Here is a 19,872-nt window from a genome sequence, read left to right as displayed (position 1 = left end):
GTGGCGCACATCTTTAATCCCAGCACTCAGGAGGCAGAGGCAGGCGGATCTCTGTGAGTTTGAGGCCAGCCTGGTCTGCAGAGTGAGTGCCAGGATAGGCTCCAAAGCTACACAGAGAAACCCTGTCTCAAAAAGCGAAACAAAACAAAACAACAACAACAAAAAAAAAACCTTTTAATGTACTTTTTGTTAAGGAAGATACTTTACTAAATGTAATAACCAAACAGTAAAAGTAGCAAAAGAGAAAACACAGAAGCTAAGAAAAAAAGAAAATCCAATGTAGGAAAACAAAAGGGATTCCCAAGATGTGGCCCAGTGAGCAGGAGGAGCAGGGCATGGAGGTTCCAGATGAAAGTAGACTTAAAAGATACATTTGAGCCTTTGCAATAAAAATACTAGTAGGCAGATAGCATGTGTTATAAAAGATTGGGGATAGGAACATAACAGGAAAAAGAAAAAAAAAAACACAAAATTTTAAGAAAAAAGACATCATCACAGTGAATTTCTTGGCCCTAAAGTGAGCTGCACTTTTTCTTTATTTTTTTATTTTTTGGTTTTTCAACACAGGTTTTTTCAATGTAAACCTGGCTGTCCTGGAACTCACTCTGTAGGCCAGGCTGGCCTGGAACTCAGATCTGCCTACCTCTGCCTCCCAAATGCTGGGATTTTTTTAAACAATGTAATACAAAAGCTATGATCAGTTTCCTGAGTCAAAGTTTACTGAGACAGGAAGTCATTTGGTGATATCTGAAATAGCGGCCTCCGCTTATGTTTCCTTTAGGGGCTGGTCCAGAGTGGGAGGCTGGTGCTATTACTCACCTGTCTTAGACGTCCACCCTGCTTCCTCACTCCCTTTCTGTCCCTGCAGTAGGATAGTATGGAGACACAGGATTTCACTTTGCATTACCTCTGACTTACAGGAGTTACTCTAGATTTCCCTGGCGTCCCCTGGGGTGGGTGGGGGACAGACTCTGCTCTCCCTGTCCAGCTTCAAGGGTGGTAACTGATAGGATAGTACATTCAAAGCTGCAGTATATTGTCTCAGGGTATGAGAGGACATATGTCTCTCAAAGTGTTTGTAGCCTAGCTAGTAAATAGTATTTTGATGAACAATAACTCACATGGTTTTTGATGTTGTCATTTCTTAGTTTTACGGTGCCGTACTATTAATGATTCCAGGGCTTGTGCACTAGGCTTCATCCCCAGTCCCAGGAGCTGTTGTTTGTATAGACCTACTATATACCAGATGATCTTTTATTGGTGGTATTATTCTCATATGGTTAAATAATACGTTGGGCATAATGCAACTATGTGACAATAGATCTGACATGTAAGAGTTTGAGGAAAAAGATTTTCTTTTTACCGTATGGAACCACTTCTCAAGACTAAAAGAAAAACGTGTCAAAGAGTAATTAGTGGAAGAAAGCTACTTAAAAAATTTTTTTACTGTAATAAATTTAATGGTTATAATTTGAAAGCATTTAAATTAGTAACAATTTTGTAGTTATTCATAACTTTGTTATCCAAAATCATAATTACAGTTCTGCTGTGTATTGTTCAATTTTTAATTGGTTTTAATTGGGAATTAACTACACAAAGCAAACAAATGCATTCATTAACTTAATAGTATGTATTGATTGCTTAGTGGCGTTTAAGGGTTTTAGACCCTCTCTCCTCAAACAGTCCATTGTCTTCTATTTACCAAGGATTGTTTTTGGCTAAGGATCGGCATGTGAACTCTGGGGATTGAGCTAACTCAAAAGGTTCATGCTCCAGTGAAGAGTGACCTGCCTCTGCACTCTGAGAAGAGAAGGGAGGTAGAGGCTGTGCTAATGAGTAGCATGAGTGTCATTTAGATAAAGTAGTTTGGAAGCCTCTCTGCAGAGGGAATCTTCAGAACTGAATTTCTGGGTCTAGATTTTATTTCTTTTGAAGATACAGTCTTGTTTAAGGATACATTTCCAAGTGGCTAATTTTACAATAATCCTAAGAGTTACATTGCTCAAATAGCACCAAACTGTACAAGTGTTAGTTTGAGAACTTTTCTGGCAGAATTGAGCATGGTTTGAACTAGCTGGGAAATGCTCCCACCTAAAACTCTTACAGAGTTATGCTTGGAATTGAAGAACATACCAGAATAATTCACCTATATCAGGTTGAAACTGAAATGATATTTTTCCATTTGTTTGTTTGTTTGTTTATTTATTTATTTATTTATTTATTTGTGTGTCTGCCCCCATCTGTGCCTGCTCCTTCCTCTCCTTCCCCTCTTCCTTCCTGTTCCCTTTCTCGTGCCTCCCCCGTCTGCCTTCCCTCTTATTCTCTTGGAGGGTTCTAGTGCCCGGCAGGGATTGGGAGCATCAGTTCCAGCTCAGGTTCTATTTCAGTGTAGTCAGGTAGGCTTACCTACTGCCTCATACTGTGCATCTGCACCTGTAAGTTAGCAGGATTAGTTGTGATATGCCCACCGCCTCGCTGAGTGGAGGTGGACTCATCCTTCAGCATGGCTGGTATTGTTGAGTATCTGTCTTCTCCAGAAGATGTCACCTTCACCCTCCCTCAGGTAACACTGAGTCATCCAGTAACCATCAAGTCACCTCGTCTTTACAGCATGTTTCTGTGCCTGTTGCCACTTTATTCTGTGCTAGTTTGGGCCATCTCACCCGTTCGCCCTCAGTCTTCTTTAGTCGTCTTCTGGCCATGTGCCCCATCTCTTCCCAACCCATCCTCTACTGAGGGATTTAGGAAGGACAGAACCACAGGCCTAACGTTTAATTTGTAGACAGTTTTTGGTCACTTAGCAGGTGTCAAACGACAAGCTAGGCACTGGGAATACAGGTGTGAGTATGGGCTCTGTCTTCATACGCTCTTTTTGTGTACGGAGAAGACAAAGAAGTAAGTTGATCTTTTTGATTAGAGCTAGAATCTTGTCTGTCAAGAGCCTGGCTGCATGAGGGCTTGGCTTAGCCGGCAGCCCTCTTCTGCCTGCATTGCTTCCTGGACTGCTTGCTGCGTCAGCACCGAGTAGCCCCTTCAGAGGTGACATTCCTCTCCTAGTCTTTGAGCTTTGTGCCATGCTGTTCCCCCAGTTTCTCCTCTTACCTCTAAAATCTAGTTTTGGTCACCTCTCAGATCTTACCTTATATTTTAGTCTCTTGAAATTCTTTCCTAACTCAAGACAGGGATTAAAGCGTGTGGTTCTGGCCTAATCGCTACCATGAACACTGTTACAGGTGCAGCCATGGCTCTGCATTTCAGAGACTTTGCAAAACTGGGGGAAGGACACATTTTATTCAGAATTTCTTAAAAGAGCATCCATCCAGACTCTTTGATATCCCAACTCTCCTTTTAAAATATACTGCATAAAGTTAGGTTAGTTAGAAAACCTCACACCAAGAAGTATTGTATTTGCATAGAATTATTTTTACCTCACTATAACTAGTGTACACTTAAATTTTATTTTATCTCACTAGGGCACTACTTATCTCTTAAAGCACTAAATTTTTTTAGTAATGAGGTAGAACACTATTCAAATTCCCAAATTATCAAATATTCCTAGAAAACATCAATTTTACCCACTCTGTAGATGTTCTGCAATGTATTAAACCATTTTGGTGCTTATTAGCTGTTTTGTATTGATGTATTTGTATTTCATTTAATTACTGTAATTTGAGATGGACTTAATATATAATTACATGTTTGTGCTTCACTCGTGTGCTGTTTGATTAAAACTGCATTTACAATGTGAGTTTTACATTGTATTGTTTGAAATCATAGAGCAAATGTTTTAACAATTGAGATTCCCAGTAGGAGACAATACATGTCTTGATAGCAAAATTACTGCTCTTTATTGATGTTTTCCATGTGTCCAGTACTGTAAAATCTTCAACCATTGCTCTTTATAATTTTTTAAATGTATTATCTTAGATTTAACATCAATATCTAGAAAAACTTAAACCTTTTTATTTTCTAACTTGGTTCAGTTTTTTTTTAAATTTTCTAACTTGTGTATAACAATTTTGTACTTACCTTAGACAAAAATTGTAATTTAAATTAGCAGATGGCAGTTGCTTAGAAAGAAGGGATTTTTTAGCTTTGTGTTTAACATCAAAATTCAGTATGCTAAAAGTTGATTTATTTCTAAACTGCCTTTGGCATTAATGCTGTGAACACAAGCTGTTTAGCATACTTCTCACATGTTAATTCTGTGTTTACCAGCAATTGAGGATGCTGTTTAGAAGATGATTTGTAACACACATAGCTTGTAGTTTTCTGTAGACTGTGTTAGGAGGCTTCTGTTTGCTTGAGGCCAGCAGTGGAACCTTCCCCATGTTGCAGATACTAAACCAAGCATTGCTACAGAGCTCCTAGAATCTCATCCCACTAACGTAGTGGCTTCCTGTTTACTTGTTTTGGTTTTTAAATTGTGTCCTCTGCCTTTCCATAGTTGGCCATTCTTTATTCCATTGTGCTCTAGCTATTGTAGCACATTGATGTATTTGATACAGTAAATTAAATCAAAAGACCAACTCTCTTCATTTGGGTTTTCACCATTAGCAAGATTGTGTAACTTCTCTAGACCTGATTATTCATCTGAAAATGAGAAGGTTGGCCAGCCAAGCTCCGTTTCATCCATCCCTGCAACTGTTAAATTTCACCCTTTTCCCTGTCACACCTGTCAGGGTGATGTGAGGGATGTCTGCATCATCTGAGTTCTCTATCAGTTTATGTTCACAAAAACCTTAAAAGCAGAGTCAGCCTTTAAATCTGTCCATGGGAATGTGTTTATTACGCTTGGTGTTGACAAGCAAATAGATGGCAAGAGTTACTTTGGTTTTGACCCTTTCACATTAAGCCAACACTACCCATGCCACCTATTAAAAAGTATTAAAGGGGCTGGAGAGATGGCTCAGAGGTTAAGAGCACTGGCTGCTCTTCCTGAGGTCCTGAGTTCAATTCCCAGCAACCACATGGGGGCTCACAACCATCTGTAATAAGAGCTGGTGCCCTCTTCTGGGGTGCAGACTGAACACTGTATGCATAATAAAGAAATAAATCTTTAAAAAAAAGTATGAAATTACAAAGATAGCCTTGTTTTCATCTTGGGAAGAAATAATACAGAAGACCAGATTAATAGTTGTGGTACGTTAGGGTGAAATACTTGTTTGGTTTTTTTTTCTTTTTTTTTTTTTTTTCTTTTTACCTTTGGGTCTTGTGGAGTTTTGATAATGCTGTTTCTATTCAATCCAGTTTTTAGTTTTATTATCATGAAAGTGGTGCATGTAATAAAGCAAGATTTAAAGAATGTAGGATGTTTTAGTACAAAGTAGTAAACTAGCACACTCTGCTAATTTCTTTACCCAAATTCAGCCTAGGAGGAGTAAAAATGAGAGGCGAGTGGAGTCTAAATTCAGTCTAAGTGATCAAAGCCTCTCTCCGAAGTTATTAACTCTCTGAGTTATTAATTAATAACTCTCTGAGTTATTAATTCTTGGCCCTTCCTTATAGAAGCACATAGCAGGAGCCCATTCATTGTCAGAATCCAAAGAGCAGCATTATGCAGTGCAGATGTCTTAGTTACTGTTCTGTTGCCTTGGCAACACACCATGACCAAGGCAACTTATAAAAGAAAGAGTTTAATTTGGGGTTCACATTTCCAGAAGATTAGACCCCCATGACCACTGTACTGTGGCAGAGAACCTAGCAGCAGACGGCTAGGTATGGCGCTGGAGTAATCCCTGGAGTTGATCCACAGAGGGAAACAGAGACAGGGAATGATGTGGACTTTTGAAACCTCAAAGTTCATCCCCAGTAACACACGTCTTCCAACAAGGTCACCCCTCCCAGTCCTTCCCAAACAGTTCCACCAACTGGGAATGAAGCAGTCAAACATAGGAGCAGGTGAGAGCCATTCTCATTCAGACCGCCAAAGCAGGGACTCCTGGGGGTGCCCAGAATTGATGGAAGCAGCCATGCACTGACATCTGAGCTCACTAGTTCATTTTTCCTACTCTTCTCTTTCAGTGACTGCTTCCTGTTTGCCCCAAAGGGTTGAAAATACAGAATCCTTACATAGGGATTTGCTAGTACACAGAAGTGGTTGGCTGTTTCTTGTTGTATAGGCTTCACTCTCTTATGGCTCTTCCTCTCTATAAAGTCACTGATACTAGTCCCAGTTGAGTTATGGCCTCCAACTTTTCACCTTTCTCTCTTCCAAATGAATGTATTGTTCAATCTCTGAAAAACATTACCTCCTTACAGACCAACATGAATAGACACTAGAGGACTATAGCTATTTCAAAAGAAATCAATAAACTCAACGTGTGTGATCAAAAGCCAAGTCTATGAACCACAAATTCAAAGTAAGCACAGTGGCCTGTTAGCTAGAACCAGTAATTTGCCCAAATGAACATAGTCAGAAGCATATGTTATATGTTCTATGGCCTTTAGAAAACATTCGTAGAATTGTCTCATTGCCCTTAAACATGTGACTTTACAAGGAAAGTGATAGTATAGACATTAGGGGAGCTGATAAATAATATAACCACAAATATGACCATGACAAAACTGACCTTGTAATCAATCAAATGAGGGCAAGATTCTTCAAGGAGAAATAATGTGTGTAGTGAGTACATTAAGTACTCTAAAAGCCACTCCTGGTGGCCACAGCCCTCTACCTCCCCTCAACCTTAGTCTTGATCTCCAGCCCCTGAGTACTAGGCTTGTAGGGGTGTATGTCACCTTGCCTACATAAAATGGTATTGTATCATGGTTTTGATTTGTACTTCTTAAGGACTAATGATACTGAGTACCATTTACTATGTCTATTGACCACTTGAGTATATTCTTGGAAATGCTTTACTTGTTTTAAAATTAAGAATGAGTTATGGATTACTTACCCTGTACACAAGTTTTTTTAGATATATGACTTGCAGGTCTTTGCTCTCATTCTGTAATTTTTCTTTCCATTTTTAAGGTCATTTGTACTCGTTCTGGTGCTCGCTCTTGTGCACATGCTCACTGTGTGCTCTGTCTGCATCCCTCCCCCTCTCTCCCCAATCCCCCTTTCCTTTCTCCTCCCCTCCTCCCCTCTCCCTCTCTCCCTCCCTCCCCCTGTCGCTCTCTCTGTGCGTGTGCTTGTGTTATGTGTATGTCCTACTTTAGACACTGAGAACCAAGTAATGAGCAAAGCAACCTCTGCCTTTATGTCACTCACATTCTAAGCGGAAAAAAAGGCTGTAAACAAAGTCTGTGGTTTAATACAAAAGGCTGTGAGGTGTGTTAAAAGGTAAATACAGTGGACATATAGAGCAAAATGAAGATGTGTAATGAGTTAGTACTAATCTCCTGTTTATTGTAAGTACTGCCATCTTAAGTATTTCTTCCGTTTTTAGTGCCAATGACAGGATTCACACAGAGAGCAACTATTGATCCAGAATTAAATGAAATACATGTCTTATCTGGACTCAGCAAAGACAAAGAGAAGAGGGAAGAGAACGTTAGAAATTCATTCTGGATTTATGACATTGTGAGGAATAGCTGGTAAGGACTCATGTCTGTGCTGCAATCCCAGTGTTACTTACATGAAGCTGGTTTATTTAAAAATGAGCAGAGTGGGGGTGTGTGTGTTAATTTGTAATATTGAAAGAATACTAAACATATTTTGAGACTCATGATTTGCTCACTTCTGCCCAGGATCATAGGTGTGAGCCAACCCACCTGGCCTAAAATATCAGTAATTTAAAGAAATCGGTGCCCTAGATAAGATCAGTACTTGTGTATAAGTGATATTAAATGAGTGGAATTTTACTCTGTTGTTCGCTTTCTGATACTTCCTGTTCTGGGGCTTTAAAGAGTTGTATTTTGCTCTAGGTTACCACCAAGTAACTAGGTAAAGTTGAACCTAACGTTCTACCAACAGTATCCCAGTACTGGCAAAGGGTAGGTTTGACTTAGCATTTCCAAGCCAAGCCTTGTCCCAGGGCATCTGGCAGAGCAGACGCTGCGTGTTCTGCTTGGGAAACAGTTGCAGAAGATCCAGCTCTCGTATTCAGTGACAACAGAAACACTTCCAAGAACCAGCTCCATTTTCTATGGCAATATGCTTGGCAGCTGTGGGATCTGTTGTTTCCTGAGTGAGACGTTTTGTTTGCATTCAGAATGATGAGAGTGTGCTTGAGCCCTCCACTGTGAGTACACAGTAAAACAACACTTCACTTTTAACCCTTCGTGAATACAGTACCTGATTCCAAGCACAAGATAGGTTGTTCTGGAGTGAGCTATTTTGAAATGTCAGAACTAGTTCTAACAAGTACATGTCCCCTTATGAGAGTCACTGACTTTCCACTTTGATGTGGACAGCTGTACATTTTTTTCTGTTGATAGTTGGGCATTGGCAGCTAGTTTACCCGCTATAATTGTATAGACAGAAGTACAGTGTCTTAAAAGTGGTGTCTTCCAGGTCTTGTGTCTATAAGAATGATCAAGCTGCAAAAGATAATCTGAGCAAAAGTCTTCAGGAGGAAGAGCCATGTCCAAGGTTTGCTCATCAGCTCGTTTATGATGAATTACACAAGGTACGCTAACCACTTTAGCTGTATATTTTCAATGGACTACAGTCAGAAAGTACCCCCAAATAGATCTTATTTCTGATTGCTTTTAAGTGGATTTGAATGAAAAGTTTCAATACAGAGGCAGACATTTAATAGAATATGTAGCAGGCATTCAATATTATCCCCATCACTTCCCCCCCACACACACACACACAAGATTGAGTTTAGTGTCTCTCACATAATAAGCAAGCACCCCACCACTGTGTTATATATCTGTCCCCAGCACTTTTTTTTTTTTTTTTACTTTTTATTTTGACACTGGGTAAGTTGCCCAGGCGGTCCTAGAACTCACTTTGTAGCCCAACCAAAGTTTGCAATCCTCCTGCCTCAATTTTCCAAGTACCTAGAATTACAGGACTATCCCACTAGCTAGCCCCAGTGTTTCTCAGAATTCTTCAAGAGAATAAACTTTTTGTATGGTCCGTAATAATTCCTGGGACTTTCCATCGTTTATGTTGTTTGGTTTTTTTTTTCCTCTGCAACAGGGTCTCACTGAGTAGCCCAGGCTGTTCTCAAACAGGAGATTCTTCTGCCTTAGCCTCCCTCACGTTGAGATTACAGGTGCGCACCATAGCATCTTTTCTATTTTGAAAACTGTCAGTGGCTTCTTTTCTACTCCATGGAACAGACATATACCATGTGTCACTGTGTATATGTTGTGGATATTCAAGTATAAAATGCAGTTTTTGCATTTTGAAAAGGAACAGGTATATAATAACTTCCCAGGCATTAGATTTTCCAATTGTATAAGAAGTTGTTTCATCTATATATTTCTTGTATAAGTGACCTCTGTCTACTGGCATTGTGAAAATAATTTTTGTATCACTTAAGTGTTTAGAGTAGTTTCTGTAACTATTTTCCTCTTAAATTTGATGTGAAATTTAGCAACTGGACTCAAATTGTATTGAAATTTACTGGCAGAGCAAATTTTTTCTGATTAAGCCGTAGGTATTAAAATCAGTGCTTATATATCTTGAAACTTTCAGATAAAAGATAACATGGAAATGAATACAAGCCCTTACTCCTAAGAGGGTAATGAAGAATTGTCATTCAGTGGGCTAGGAATAATTTTCATTTACTAGGTTAGAAATATTGTTTATTTTGTAGTACTGTGAATATAAATGTTTTCAAATTTTCAGGGAAGTGTTTTAATGTTTCGTGTAAGTATACAATAATTTCTACTCTAGTGATGAAATCATGATTGTAATCCTTTTACATTTCTTATTTGGTATTAATTGAACAATGGAATAACATTGTGAAAGTTATATATGTCTTTTACTAGTTGGCATTTATGTTAAATCAGAGATGTTAAAGTTAAAGTTAAACTCTTGACCTTCAACAATTCTATTTAAAATTTATGTCAGAATTCTTTTGAATATCTAACATTTTTTATTTTGATCAACAATTAACTAGATAATACTTTTATTTTTAGTTCTCTAAAATATGTGTTGGATTATCTTATTCCTACCATGGTTTTTGTTTCATTTTCCATTATCATTCCAATTCTAATAGTACAATTTTAATCCACATGTAGTTTAGGAAAGTGCTTTAGGGTAAAATGGAATAGAGAAAAATCATGGGAAACCTTTGGTAAGAATGTATCAATTTAAAAATTATCAAATGAATAAGGCAAAGAGAGTTAACTATCACATACTCCTAATAAAAGAAATTTCCTTATGAGCTCTGTAGTTTTGTGGGTATGTATGAGCTCTTTACATTCTGGTTTGTTGTGTTTCTTATAGGTTCATTATTTATTTGGTGGAAATCCAGGAAAATCTTGCTCTCCAAAGATGAGACTAGATGACTTCTGGTCACTGAAGTTGTGTAGACCTTCAAAAGATTACTTACTGAGGCATTGCAAGTACCTCATAAGAAAACACAGGTATAAATGTAATTTACTAAGCTGGCTGTGGTAGCTCACACTTTTAATGCTACTTCTCAGGAGGTAGAGGTAGGAGGATCTTTATGAGTTCAAGGACAGTGTCGTCTGCATAGTGAGTTCCAGGACAGCCAGAGCTACATAGTGATAGCCTGACTGAAAAGAATCTTTAATTAGCATTGTCAGCTACTCTTGGTGTGACTGTCAGAGAAGGTAGTGGAGTGCTGCAAAGACAGTGGGTTTTGTAAATGTCTGTTCTTCACTTTGCCTTCATTTTACAAAGGAGCATACAAAGTAAGGACACATACAGGTGCTAACTTCTTAATAAGCAAGTAAAATTTTTCACTCCCACCCTCTCCCTCTCCCATCTGTTCCATGGAGAGGGTAAGGCCTCCCCGAGGAAGTCTACTAAGTCTGTCCCTTCATCTAGTTGAGTCAGGACCAAGGCGCCTCTCCACCCCCCACACTCCTGTGTCTAGGCTGAGCAAGGTATCTCTCCATATAGAATGGGCTCCACTAAGTCATTTTGTGTTTGTGCTTTTTTTAAAAACCATATGCTTAATTATTTATCTTTCTCTGCTTTCACAAGTTGTATTTTAGAGAAATTAATGCAGAAGCTATTTTGAGGCATCCTTGTATATAAACAAATTTATTTCCTATAGGACAGTCAGGATGACAAGGAATGGACTAAAATAAGGTTTAAACTTTGAGGCACTTTCAGCTAGTTACCAAAATCCACTTCTTAGTATCTTATTTAATGTTTACTTTATTTGTAAAAGGGCAACATAAATTCAAAAACCATTGTGCTTCTTTTTCTGCTTCAGCTAGAACAACTGGTAGATATAAGTTAAATTTAGCTCTTAAAAAAATCTTCTGATACAGCCCAGAGAAGTAACTCAACCTTTTAATTCCAGCACTTAGAAGGCAAAGTCAGGTGGGTCTCTGTGAGTTCAAGGCCAGCCTTGTCTACATAACCAAAAAAAAAAAAAAAAAAAAAAAGTAAAATTTTAAAAGACAAATATGTATTTGAGGTCCTTTTTCCAATATTGAACATGAGCTATCAGAACACATTCATCTGGACTGGCTCCAGAAATCCCCCTTGTCTCCACCTCCAGTGGGTGTGAGTGAGGTGAAAGTAACAGGTGAGGCTGAAGGGACAGCGGTGGGGACAAATTCTGCAAGCCTCCTGCTTTTACTCTGAGGAAATAGGAGTTGTTAGATTTTCAAAGATGAGTAACACATTCAGACTTACCAAAAGGGTATAAGGTCATATAGAATTCTTCAGAAACAGTAAGTTTATACATTGGGAAGGCTAAGTTCAGTTTGGGAAGCTTTTATGTAACATGGAAGTCATCGGTGAACACTTGAAGACATGGCTTGAGCTGACATTACATCGTTTAGTCGCCAGCAGAGAGGAGAGCATGCGGAACGACCAGGGTGAAAAGGATGTTTGGTATTGTCTGGCGGCACACTGCAGAAGAGATTGACAACGGACAGTGAGTTTCTGGATGGACAGTGAAGGGTCTACAAATAGACGTTTTGGTGGTTTGGGTATGGATATGAGACAAAGAGGCATCAAGGGTGATTCTGGAAGGTTTGTCAAACGGGTCATAGAAGGCCCACTTTAAACATTGGGAAACCTGTAGACCTTTTCTTCTGCTAAACTTTAGCCAAATTTAAGAGTTTCCTATATTACATATAGAATAGAAGCTTGTTTCTGTAAAGTGGCTAATACATTTTGATAGGTGACTTTTTGTTTTTCTTGTGGAAATTTACTTGTTCTATTTAGTTAACATATATATTTTAAGGAAAAAAGTACCTTGTGAGCCAAGGATATAAATAAAGTGTCACCATTAACTTTTAATATAATATTCGTCTTCTAAACTTGATTAACAACTTGTGTGTCGAAGGAGCAAGACTTCTTACAGCATTAAATTCATGTCTAACAGTAGGGAAGAACTGTTGGTTAAACACAATTCTAGACTACAGAAGTACTTTTTACACGTTAAGAACCCCAAGATGGAAACAACAACAAAACTCACAAACAGGAGGGAAGACATAACTTCCAGGAAACTGCTTTCTTTACTGAACTTAATAGAATGGAAAGTGAAATTTGGGTTTATTTCACATTGCAGAAGATTGGAGGAAGCCTAGGACCCCTTAGTCGTTTTAGCAGCAAGCCAGGCATTAAGGTACCTTCTCTGTATTTTAGTAATGAGACCAGTTGGAGAGTTGTATGTGAAGCCAGAACAGTTCCAGTGGCTTTTCTATTTGCCTCATTGTGTCCTCCTATACAGCTGGCTCCTTCTGACTTTGCTTTCCCTAGGTCTCAGAGCCTAGGCAGGCAGGCTGGCTGATTGACTATTTTATGACTTCAGCCCACCCCCTCCTCTGTGTCTGCTTTTATATGTCCTTTGTCTTATTTAGTGTTTCTGTGGCTGTGAAGAGATTCCATGACCAAGGCAACTCTTATAAAGGAAACATTTAATTGGGTGGCTTACAGTTCAGAGGTTCAGTCCATTATCATCCGGGTGATACATGGTGGTGTGCAGGCAACAGGTAGTGAACTGTCTTACAGACCTGGTTTGAACATATATTAGACCTCAAATCCCGCCTCCACAGTGACACACTTCCTCTAACAAGACCATACCCCCAATAGTGCCACTCCCTTTGGGAACCTTTTTCTTTGAAACCATCACATCCTTGTATATCTATCTTTTGGTTCTCTTAAGAGAGAGTTCTTTAAAGAATGTCCCTATTGGGAGGGATTCTGACAAGCCACTTGGTAAGCTGCTGATCTAGCTTGAGACAGTTGCCTATGGCTCAATACTTGAATCTGTTGTGGATAAGTTGGTAGAGTAATAATGACCTCTGCTAAGGGGTCTCTTATCTGAGCACTACCTGATACAAGAGAACAGTAGTGGTTCACATTTAATTTTGTCCTTGCCTAAAGTAAAGATAGCCTGTCATTGAAGCAGTATCAGCCTGAACTCCATTGGGAAAGGTCTTTACCATCTTCCTTACCCAGAGGAACCTATGTACTCTATATAACTATATAGCATTTTCAAAGGCATCATATATAAACATCTGTATAGTTATATTGTAACAAATGAACACTGTCTTATTTAAGTAGATAACAAACACTTGGGGTTTTTTTGTTGGTGATGGGGTGTGGGTGGGTGTGTGGTGTGTGTGTGTGTGTGTGTGTGTGTGTGTGTGTGAGAGAGAGAGAGAGAGAGAGAGAGAGAGAGAGAGAGAGAGAGAGAGAGAGAGAGGGGGTCTCATGGCTAGCCTGAAACTTGCTGTATAGAACAGGCTGACCTCCAGCTCATAAACATTCACCTGCCTTACTCCTGAATACTGGGATCAAAGATGTGGGCCACCATTGCAAGCAAATTTTCTTTTTCTTTAACTTAAGAGAATTCAGCTGTGTAGTTGTTCACACGTGTGTTTGATTCTGCTTCTGTTATTTACTAGCTCTTATCCTGACACAATTTGGTCGAGGGGAGGGCTTAATTTCTTATTTTTTTTAACAGATGGTGAAAAATGTATCCATATTATGAGAGTTATATTAAGTATAAATGAAATATGTAAAATACCTAATCATATCAAGCATATTTAAGTGGTTATTGTATTTGTTTCTATTATCGTTATCAATACTGCTGTAGAAACAGAAATCAACTGATTGTGGGGTACCCAGCCCTAAGGGATACATCTGCCACAAAACTTTTGCGCCTAAGGTTCAGGGAACTTCTGGGAAGAAGTCTTCTGTGAGACTGTGCCTCCTAGAAAAGAACAAGGAAATGCATTGATACATTTACAAGTAACAGTAACCATCATAGAGAGAGTGGCCATGCGCTTGAGAGGGAGGGAGGAAGGTATCATGGGAAAGGATGGAGGAAGGAAAGGAAAGTGGGAAAACTAAAAAAATAAATAAAATTAGGCAAATATTCAACTTACAAAAAATCTAACCTGTGTTAATGGTACTTATTAAAAGTGCCGTACTTGGACTGCTGTCCGTTGTTCTCATTCCAGGGGATCTGTTGCCTTCTTTTGGCCTCTCTGGATACCAGGCATACATGTGGTGTACATATATACATGCAGGCAAAACACTCACATAATTTTTTTAATTAAGAAAATTGATTTTTTTAAGTGCCTTATTCATTTCAGCTTCCAAACTGTTAAAACAAACAAACAAACAAAAAACCCCTGTCATCAGAAAGTCTAGTCTGTTAGTCTAAGAAAGCTAGTCTTTATCTTCTTGGTTTTGATGTGACACATTGGGGTCTTGTAAGGTTGGTGTGTAAGTGTGTGTGCACACTCACTTGTGTGCACACTGCAGTATGAATGTGGAGGATAAAGGACACTTCGGGAAGTCAGTTCTGAGGATGGAATTGGGCCCAGTAAAGGAGGTGGCAAGGACCCTGTCAGCTGAGCCGCCTTGCCGGGCTGCACAGCCAAGGTAGGAAGTCTTGGCACCGATGTTCTGTTTCTGTTGCATCTCTGGAGACTTGACATCTGTAGTGTGCGTGGGAGAATTCTTATTTTTCTGATGCACAAAAACACAAGGTTTTTAGATACCCAGAATAGCTAGCTCATGTCTAAGCACCTTTCTTCAAGTCTTAAGGGCATTTCTCATAACTCAGAGTAATTGTTCCCTTGTTTTGTATTTTCTAGGTTTGAAGAGAAGGCCCAAATGGATCCTCTTAGTGCTCTGAAGTATTTACAGAATGATCTTTATATAACTGTGGATCATTCAGACCCAGAAGAGACAAAAGAGGTAAAGATGGGACTCAAATTCAGGAGTGGACTATGTTTTTTAAATGTTTTTCTAGTTTGAGTGTTTAAAGGAAAATGAAGAAAATATGATGCTCTGATCTTGAGGATAATAAAAATGGATGAAATAAAAAGGCAACAGGCAGCCAGGTGATGGTGGCACACACCTTTAATCCCAGGAGGCAAAGACAGGCAGATTTCTGTGAGTTCAAGGCCAGCATGGTCTACAGGACAGCCAGGGCTACACAGAGAACCCCTGACTCAGAAAACCAAAGAAAGGAAAAAAAAAAAGTGAATAGGCAGAGCCAGATATGTTACTGAATGCCTGTCCTCCAACATTAGGAAGGTTGAGGCAGGAGGGTTGCTAATTAAAAGCTAATCTAAGTCACAAGGTGTCTCATAACACCCTGTATCCAAAAAGAAAAAGAAAAGGAAATTGAGCAGGCATATTTGATTCATTCAAAAAGAATTTTTAGGTATAAAAATTTATTTATTTTTTTTATGTGCATTGGTGTTTTACCATGGGTGTTGGTCCCTGGAACTGGAATTACAGACAGTTGTGAGTTGCCATGTGGGTGCTGGGAATTGAACCCAGGTCCTCTGGAAGAGCTGTCAGTGCTCTTAACCACTGAACCATCTCTCCAGTCCTGATTATAATGGTATAAAAATTTAAATTCGACATTAGTTCTATATTTATGGAGGAAATTTTTTTAAGTTCAGTTTTTATAGATCATAAAGGATTATATACAATGGTTCAATATGCACGTCTGTTGCTGTTAATGTCTAAGAGAGAAATAGAACTTCTCTTTGTGTGGAAAAAGGAGCCAGAGAGGGAGGTGGGTTTGGAATACTTGCAGTGTTAGTATTTATTTGTAAGAAGGTTCTAGCAGTAGAACTTGACTATGGGCTACTAACCTCTTCCAGCTAATTCCTAAGCTTGAGAAATGAGTCTCAGGATTTGTTCCATGAAGTTGAAGCCAATGTTTAAGATTTCTGTTCTTACCGACACATGTGCCTATCCAGTGTGTGAACATGTCTGCACTGGGTCTTACAGTTTCTTTCTGGCGCTTCAGAGATTGCTTTGGCCCTTCACGTGTCTTTGTTCATTTAGCAGCACCTGAGCTGCGGTCATTTCGCTCTTCTACTCCCAGCTGATGCCGAAGGGCTACAGCCGTCCCTTAGGCCTGCTTCCTTGTGTGGTGCTGCCTTGCGCTGGCTTCGTAACTGCAGTATTGAGCACTTTTCTCCTTCAGTGTTGACATGGATTTTGATTAAATGTCAGATTCTTTCATGCACCAGGATCATTGTATTTTTAAGACAATAAAACCTTCATGTCTTCCACACCAAAACAGTACTCCCTCAGAGTTTACTGTGAAAATATGTTCCGTCTTTCTCACTCATTATTGGTTGCAGTTCTTCCTCAAGTATAGAATGAGCAAACTACAATTTAGAACCCTCTGTTTAGGGACAATAAATTGTTTTTCTTTGAATGTTTATCTGATTCCTGATACCATTTGAAATGTGGGAAATTACTATTCTTTTGCTGAGAAACAGAGTAATTTGCCATGATTTATTACACTATGTAGTTATGAAAATACATTAATGGACATTTTTGTTGCACCATGCATTTGAGAGTTCTAAATAGATTTCCTTGTATTTTCACCGTGTCCTATATAAAATGGCCATAACTGAACATACTTATTTTCCCCTTATTTTTAAAAACCAGACCAAAACCAAATATTTCAGAGTAAATAATTTCAGCTGTGGGATTGGTAAGTAGGTCAAATAAAACAGTTTGCTCTTAGAGTTAATGGGAAAAATCAGGACAGGGAGTTATTGCAAGTTCGGACAGCCATTTTAAAGTATTGGTAGCTGGCTTTCCTATTCTGTGAATCCTACATTTTGTATGATACAGGTTTCCTTTGCATTTTCTAAAAGTGTAAGCAAGAGTTGCTTAGCCTTGGAAGTTAGTGAGGTGGTATGTGCTTGTGAACATTAGAATCCTCTCCAAACTCAGACTGTACCCTCACCCACTCTTCTGTCTGCATGTATAACAAAACACAGAAAATACCTGATAATTGGGAATGGTAGGTCTACCAGACTATAATATGGTTTTAAAATGGGTAAGCAGGTTTAACTTTTAAACTATTTTATAACCCAGCAGTCTGGGTTGTCATTTTTTTCCCCTGTTTTACATATTTTCTCATTAATTAAATTAACTTCTCAGTAACCTAAAGTATTTTATGTTTGAGATGTGAAAATTATCATAATTTTCATCATTGTATTATAACGAGTTTAGGACAGTGACAGTTGCCTACCTTTGTAAATCGAAACATGATTCCTTGTTTCCTTCAGTCTCTAGACTGTTGGTTCTGAACTTCCAATGAACTTTATTAAAATAATTAAATTGAGCCCATGCTTTTACCCTCAGGATCCTGTTTTTTGTTTGTTTGTTCAAACTAATAAAATGTAGTAATTCACAAACAACCACCAAAGAACAAGAAACAAGAACCCACAAAATGAAACAAAAACTCATGAAAGGCAGTGAGAGGGGACCTTAGAAAGGTTAGGTATATATATACATTATATACTATACATGTATAAAAATGTGATGACGAAACATGTTATGTGTAATTAGCACATGCTAATAAAAATTATGTATTTTTTTTTCTAGAAAGGCTTGAGGGAAAAAAAATGCCAAAATCAAGCCTGCCATTTTCATAAAGGACATTTTAATAGAGGAATGGGGAAAACAAATTTTCAACTAATAGACCACATTTTGTACTAATTATACAATTCTTTTAGGATTCCAAAATAATTGTTCTCATTCATTTAATAGTTGTATATTGATTCTTTACATAGCCAGGCATTCTTGGCATAGGAAATATATTTGTAAAGGGAATGATCTTTGTTCAGTAGATGCTAAACATCCTTTTAAGGAAGATAACAAACATATTAAGTAAGAAAAATACATAGTCTATTATAATTATAAATTGGTTAATAGTATGTAATCTAAGAAGAGTAAAGGAGCAGCTTTGGGGGCCCACATCTGAAACAGTTGGAAGGTGAAGGCAGGAGCATATGGCGTTCCAGGTCATCCTCAGCAACACAATGAGTTCAAGGCCAGCATGGGCTACATAAGACCTGTGTCAAAAAGCCAGTGGCAGGATTGGGCCTAAAGGAAATCATAATTTATATGGGTAAGAATTGGGGCAGTTGAAGTCTTAAATGGGTTTATCATAATAGGCCTCAGTAGAAAGTAGATTTGCACACAGACTTGAAGAATGTGAGGGAGTTAGTTCTCTGAGGAGATAGTACAGTGAAGATAATTCTAGCAGCTGGAACAGAGATCCTTGGGGGTATAGTGCATTCTGGCATGGTTTAGGAGAATGGAAGGAACTCATGCTAACTGAAGTGGAGAAGTCAGAAGAATGGGAGCGTTGTGAAATAAGGCTAGAGAAGAATACACAGAGATTGGGAAAACAGACTGAATGGCTTCATAAGTCTGGTTAGGAGGACTTTTTTAGCTTTTACTTGGAATGGTTAAGGACTCAGCTCCAGATATGGTACAAGGGAATGATAAGATCTCTGTATTTTAATTAGACTACTCTGAGTACTGTATTGAGGAAAGACAAAAGGGAAAAGGGATAAGACCAGGAAGACCCATGAGAGCGGTGGCAGAAATGTAAACAATAAGCTATGGTAGTTCAGCTCACAGCAGAGTGGTAAGAAGTAAAAACATAGATTAGAGACTGAGTCTCCTTAAAGGTAGAATGGACATGTGATGACTTAAATGTAGTTTAAAAGAAATGAGTTGAGGGGCCATATAGAGATGGCTCAGAGGTTAAGAGCACTGGCTGCTCTTCCAGAGGTCCTGAGTTCAATTCCCAGCAACCACATGGTGGCTCACAGCCATCTGTAATGAGATCTGGTGCCCTCTTCTGATGTGCAGGCATACATGCAGACAGAATACTGTATACATAATAAATAAAAAACCTTTTTTAAAAAAAAAAAAAAAGAAAGAAAGAAAGGAGTTGAAAGTTGCTTTTCTCATGGAGTCAGTAGAGGCTCCCGACTACGACAGGCTAGTACTGCATATGTCCAATCTGAGAGGCTAGTGACACCAGCTAGAGACAACAGCTTGAGGAGTTTAGGTTGCAATTGGACATTTGCAGAACTTGGGAAAGAGGTCTGTAATACAGTTTGGTATTGGTTAAAATTATAGTATATATCAGTTCAATTTACTTTATCAGTTTGTTAGAAGAACAGATTTCTCTCACACTTCTCCATAAGAAATCGGTGAAGTTTATTTTTTATTTTAGGAGTTGGAAAAGAAAGAAAAAAGAAAAACAAGCTAAAACAGAACATTAATAAAATTGAAACATTCTATAAAAAAGTAAAGTATAATTGTGGTTCTTTGAAAAAGTAAATAAAATGGATAACCTTTTATCAAGATTCATGAAGAAAACATGAAAACATAAACTCAACATCACGTGTGTCTTAGTTTGGGTTTTTATTGCTGTGAAGAGACACTGTGACCACAGCAACTCTGATAAAGAAAACGTTTAATTGGGGTGGCTCACTTACAGTTTCAGAGGCTCAGTC

The 19,872-nt window shown here is 38.5% G+C and overlaps 1 protein-coding gene across 3 annotated transcripts in view; it reads left to right on the top strand.

The window, feature by feature from the left end:
* Mkln1 (muskelin 1) overlaps positions 1 to 19,872 on the top strand; it is a 113,574-nt gene that overhangs the window by 86,059 nt on the left and 7,643 nt on the right. For all 3 annotated transcript variants that reach the window (XM_027391606.2, XM_027391603.2, XM_027391607.2), the window contains 4 exons: positions 7,395 to 7,542; positions 8,462 to 8,576; positions 10,355 to 10,494; positions 15,169 to 15,271. In XM_027391606.2, coding sequence (XP_027247407.1) covers positions 7,395 to 7,542; positions 8,462 to 8,576; positions 10,355 to 10,494; positions 15,169 to 15,271 — 506 coding nt within the window. The remainder of the gene's footprint in view (positions 1 to 7,394; positions 7,543 to 8,461; positions 8,577 to 10,354; positions 10,495 to 15,168; positions 15,272 to 19,872) is intronic.

This window comes from Cricetulus griseus (assembly GCF_003668045.3).
Source record: "Cricetulus griseus strain 17A/GY chromosome 1 unlocalized genomic scaffold, alternate assembly CriGri-PICRH-1.0 chr1_0, whole genome shotgun sequence".
Classification (NCBI taxonomy): domain Eukaryota; kingdom Metazoa; phylum Chordata; class Mammalia; order Rodentia; family Cricetidae; genus Cricetulus; species Cricetulus griseus.
This window is presented reverse-complemented; position numbering and strand designations above follow the sequence as displayed.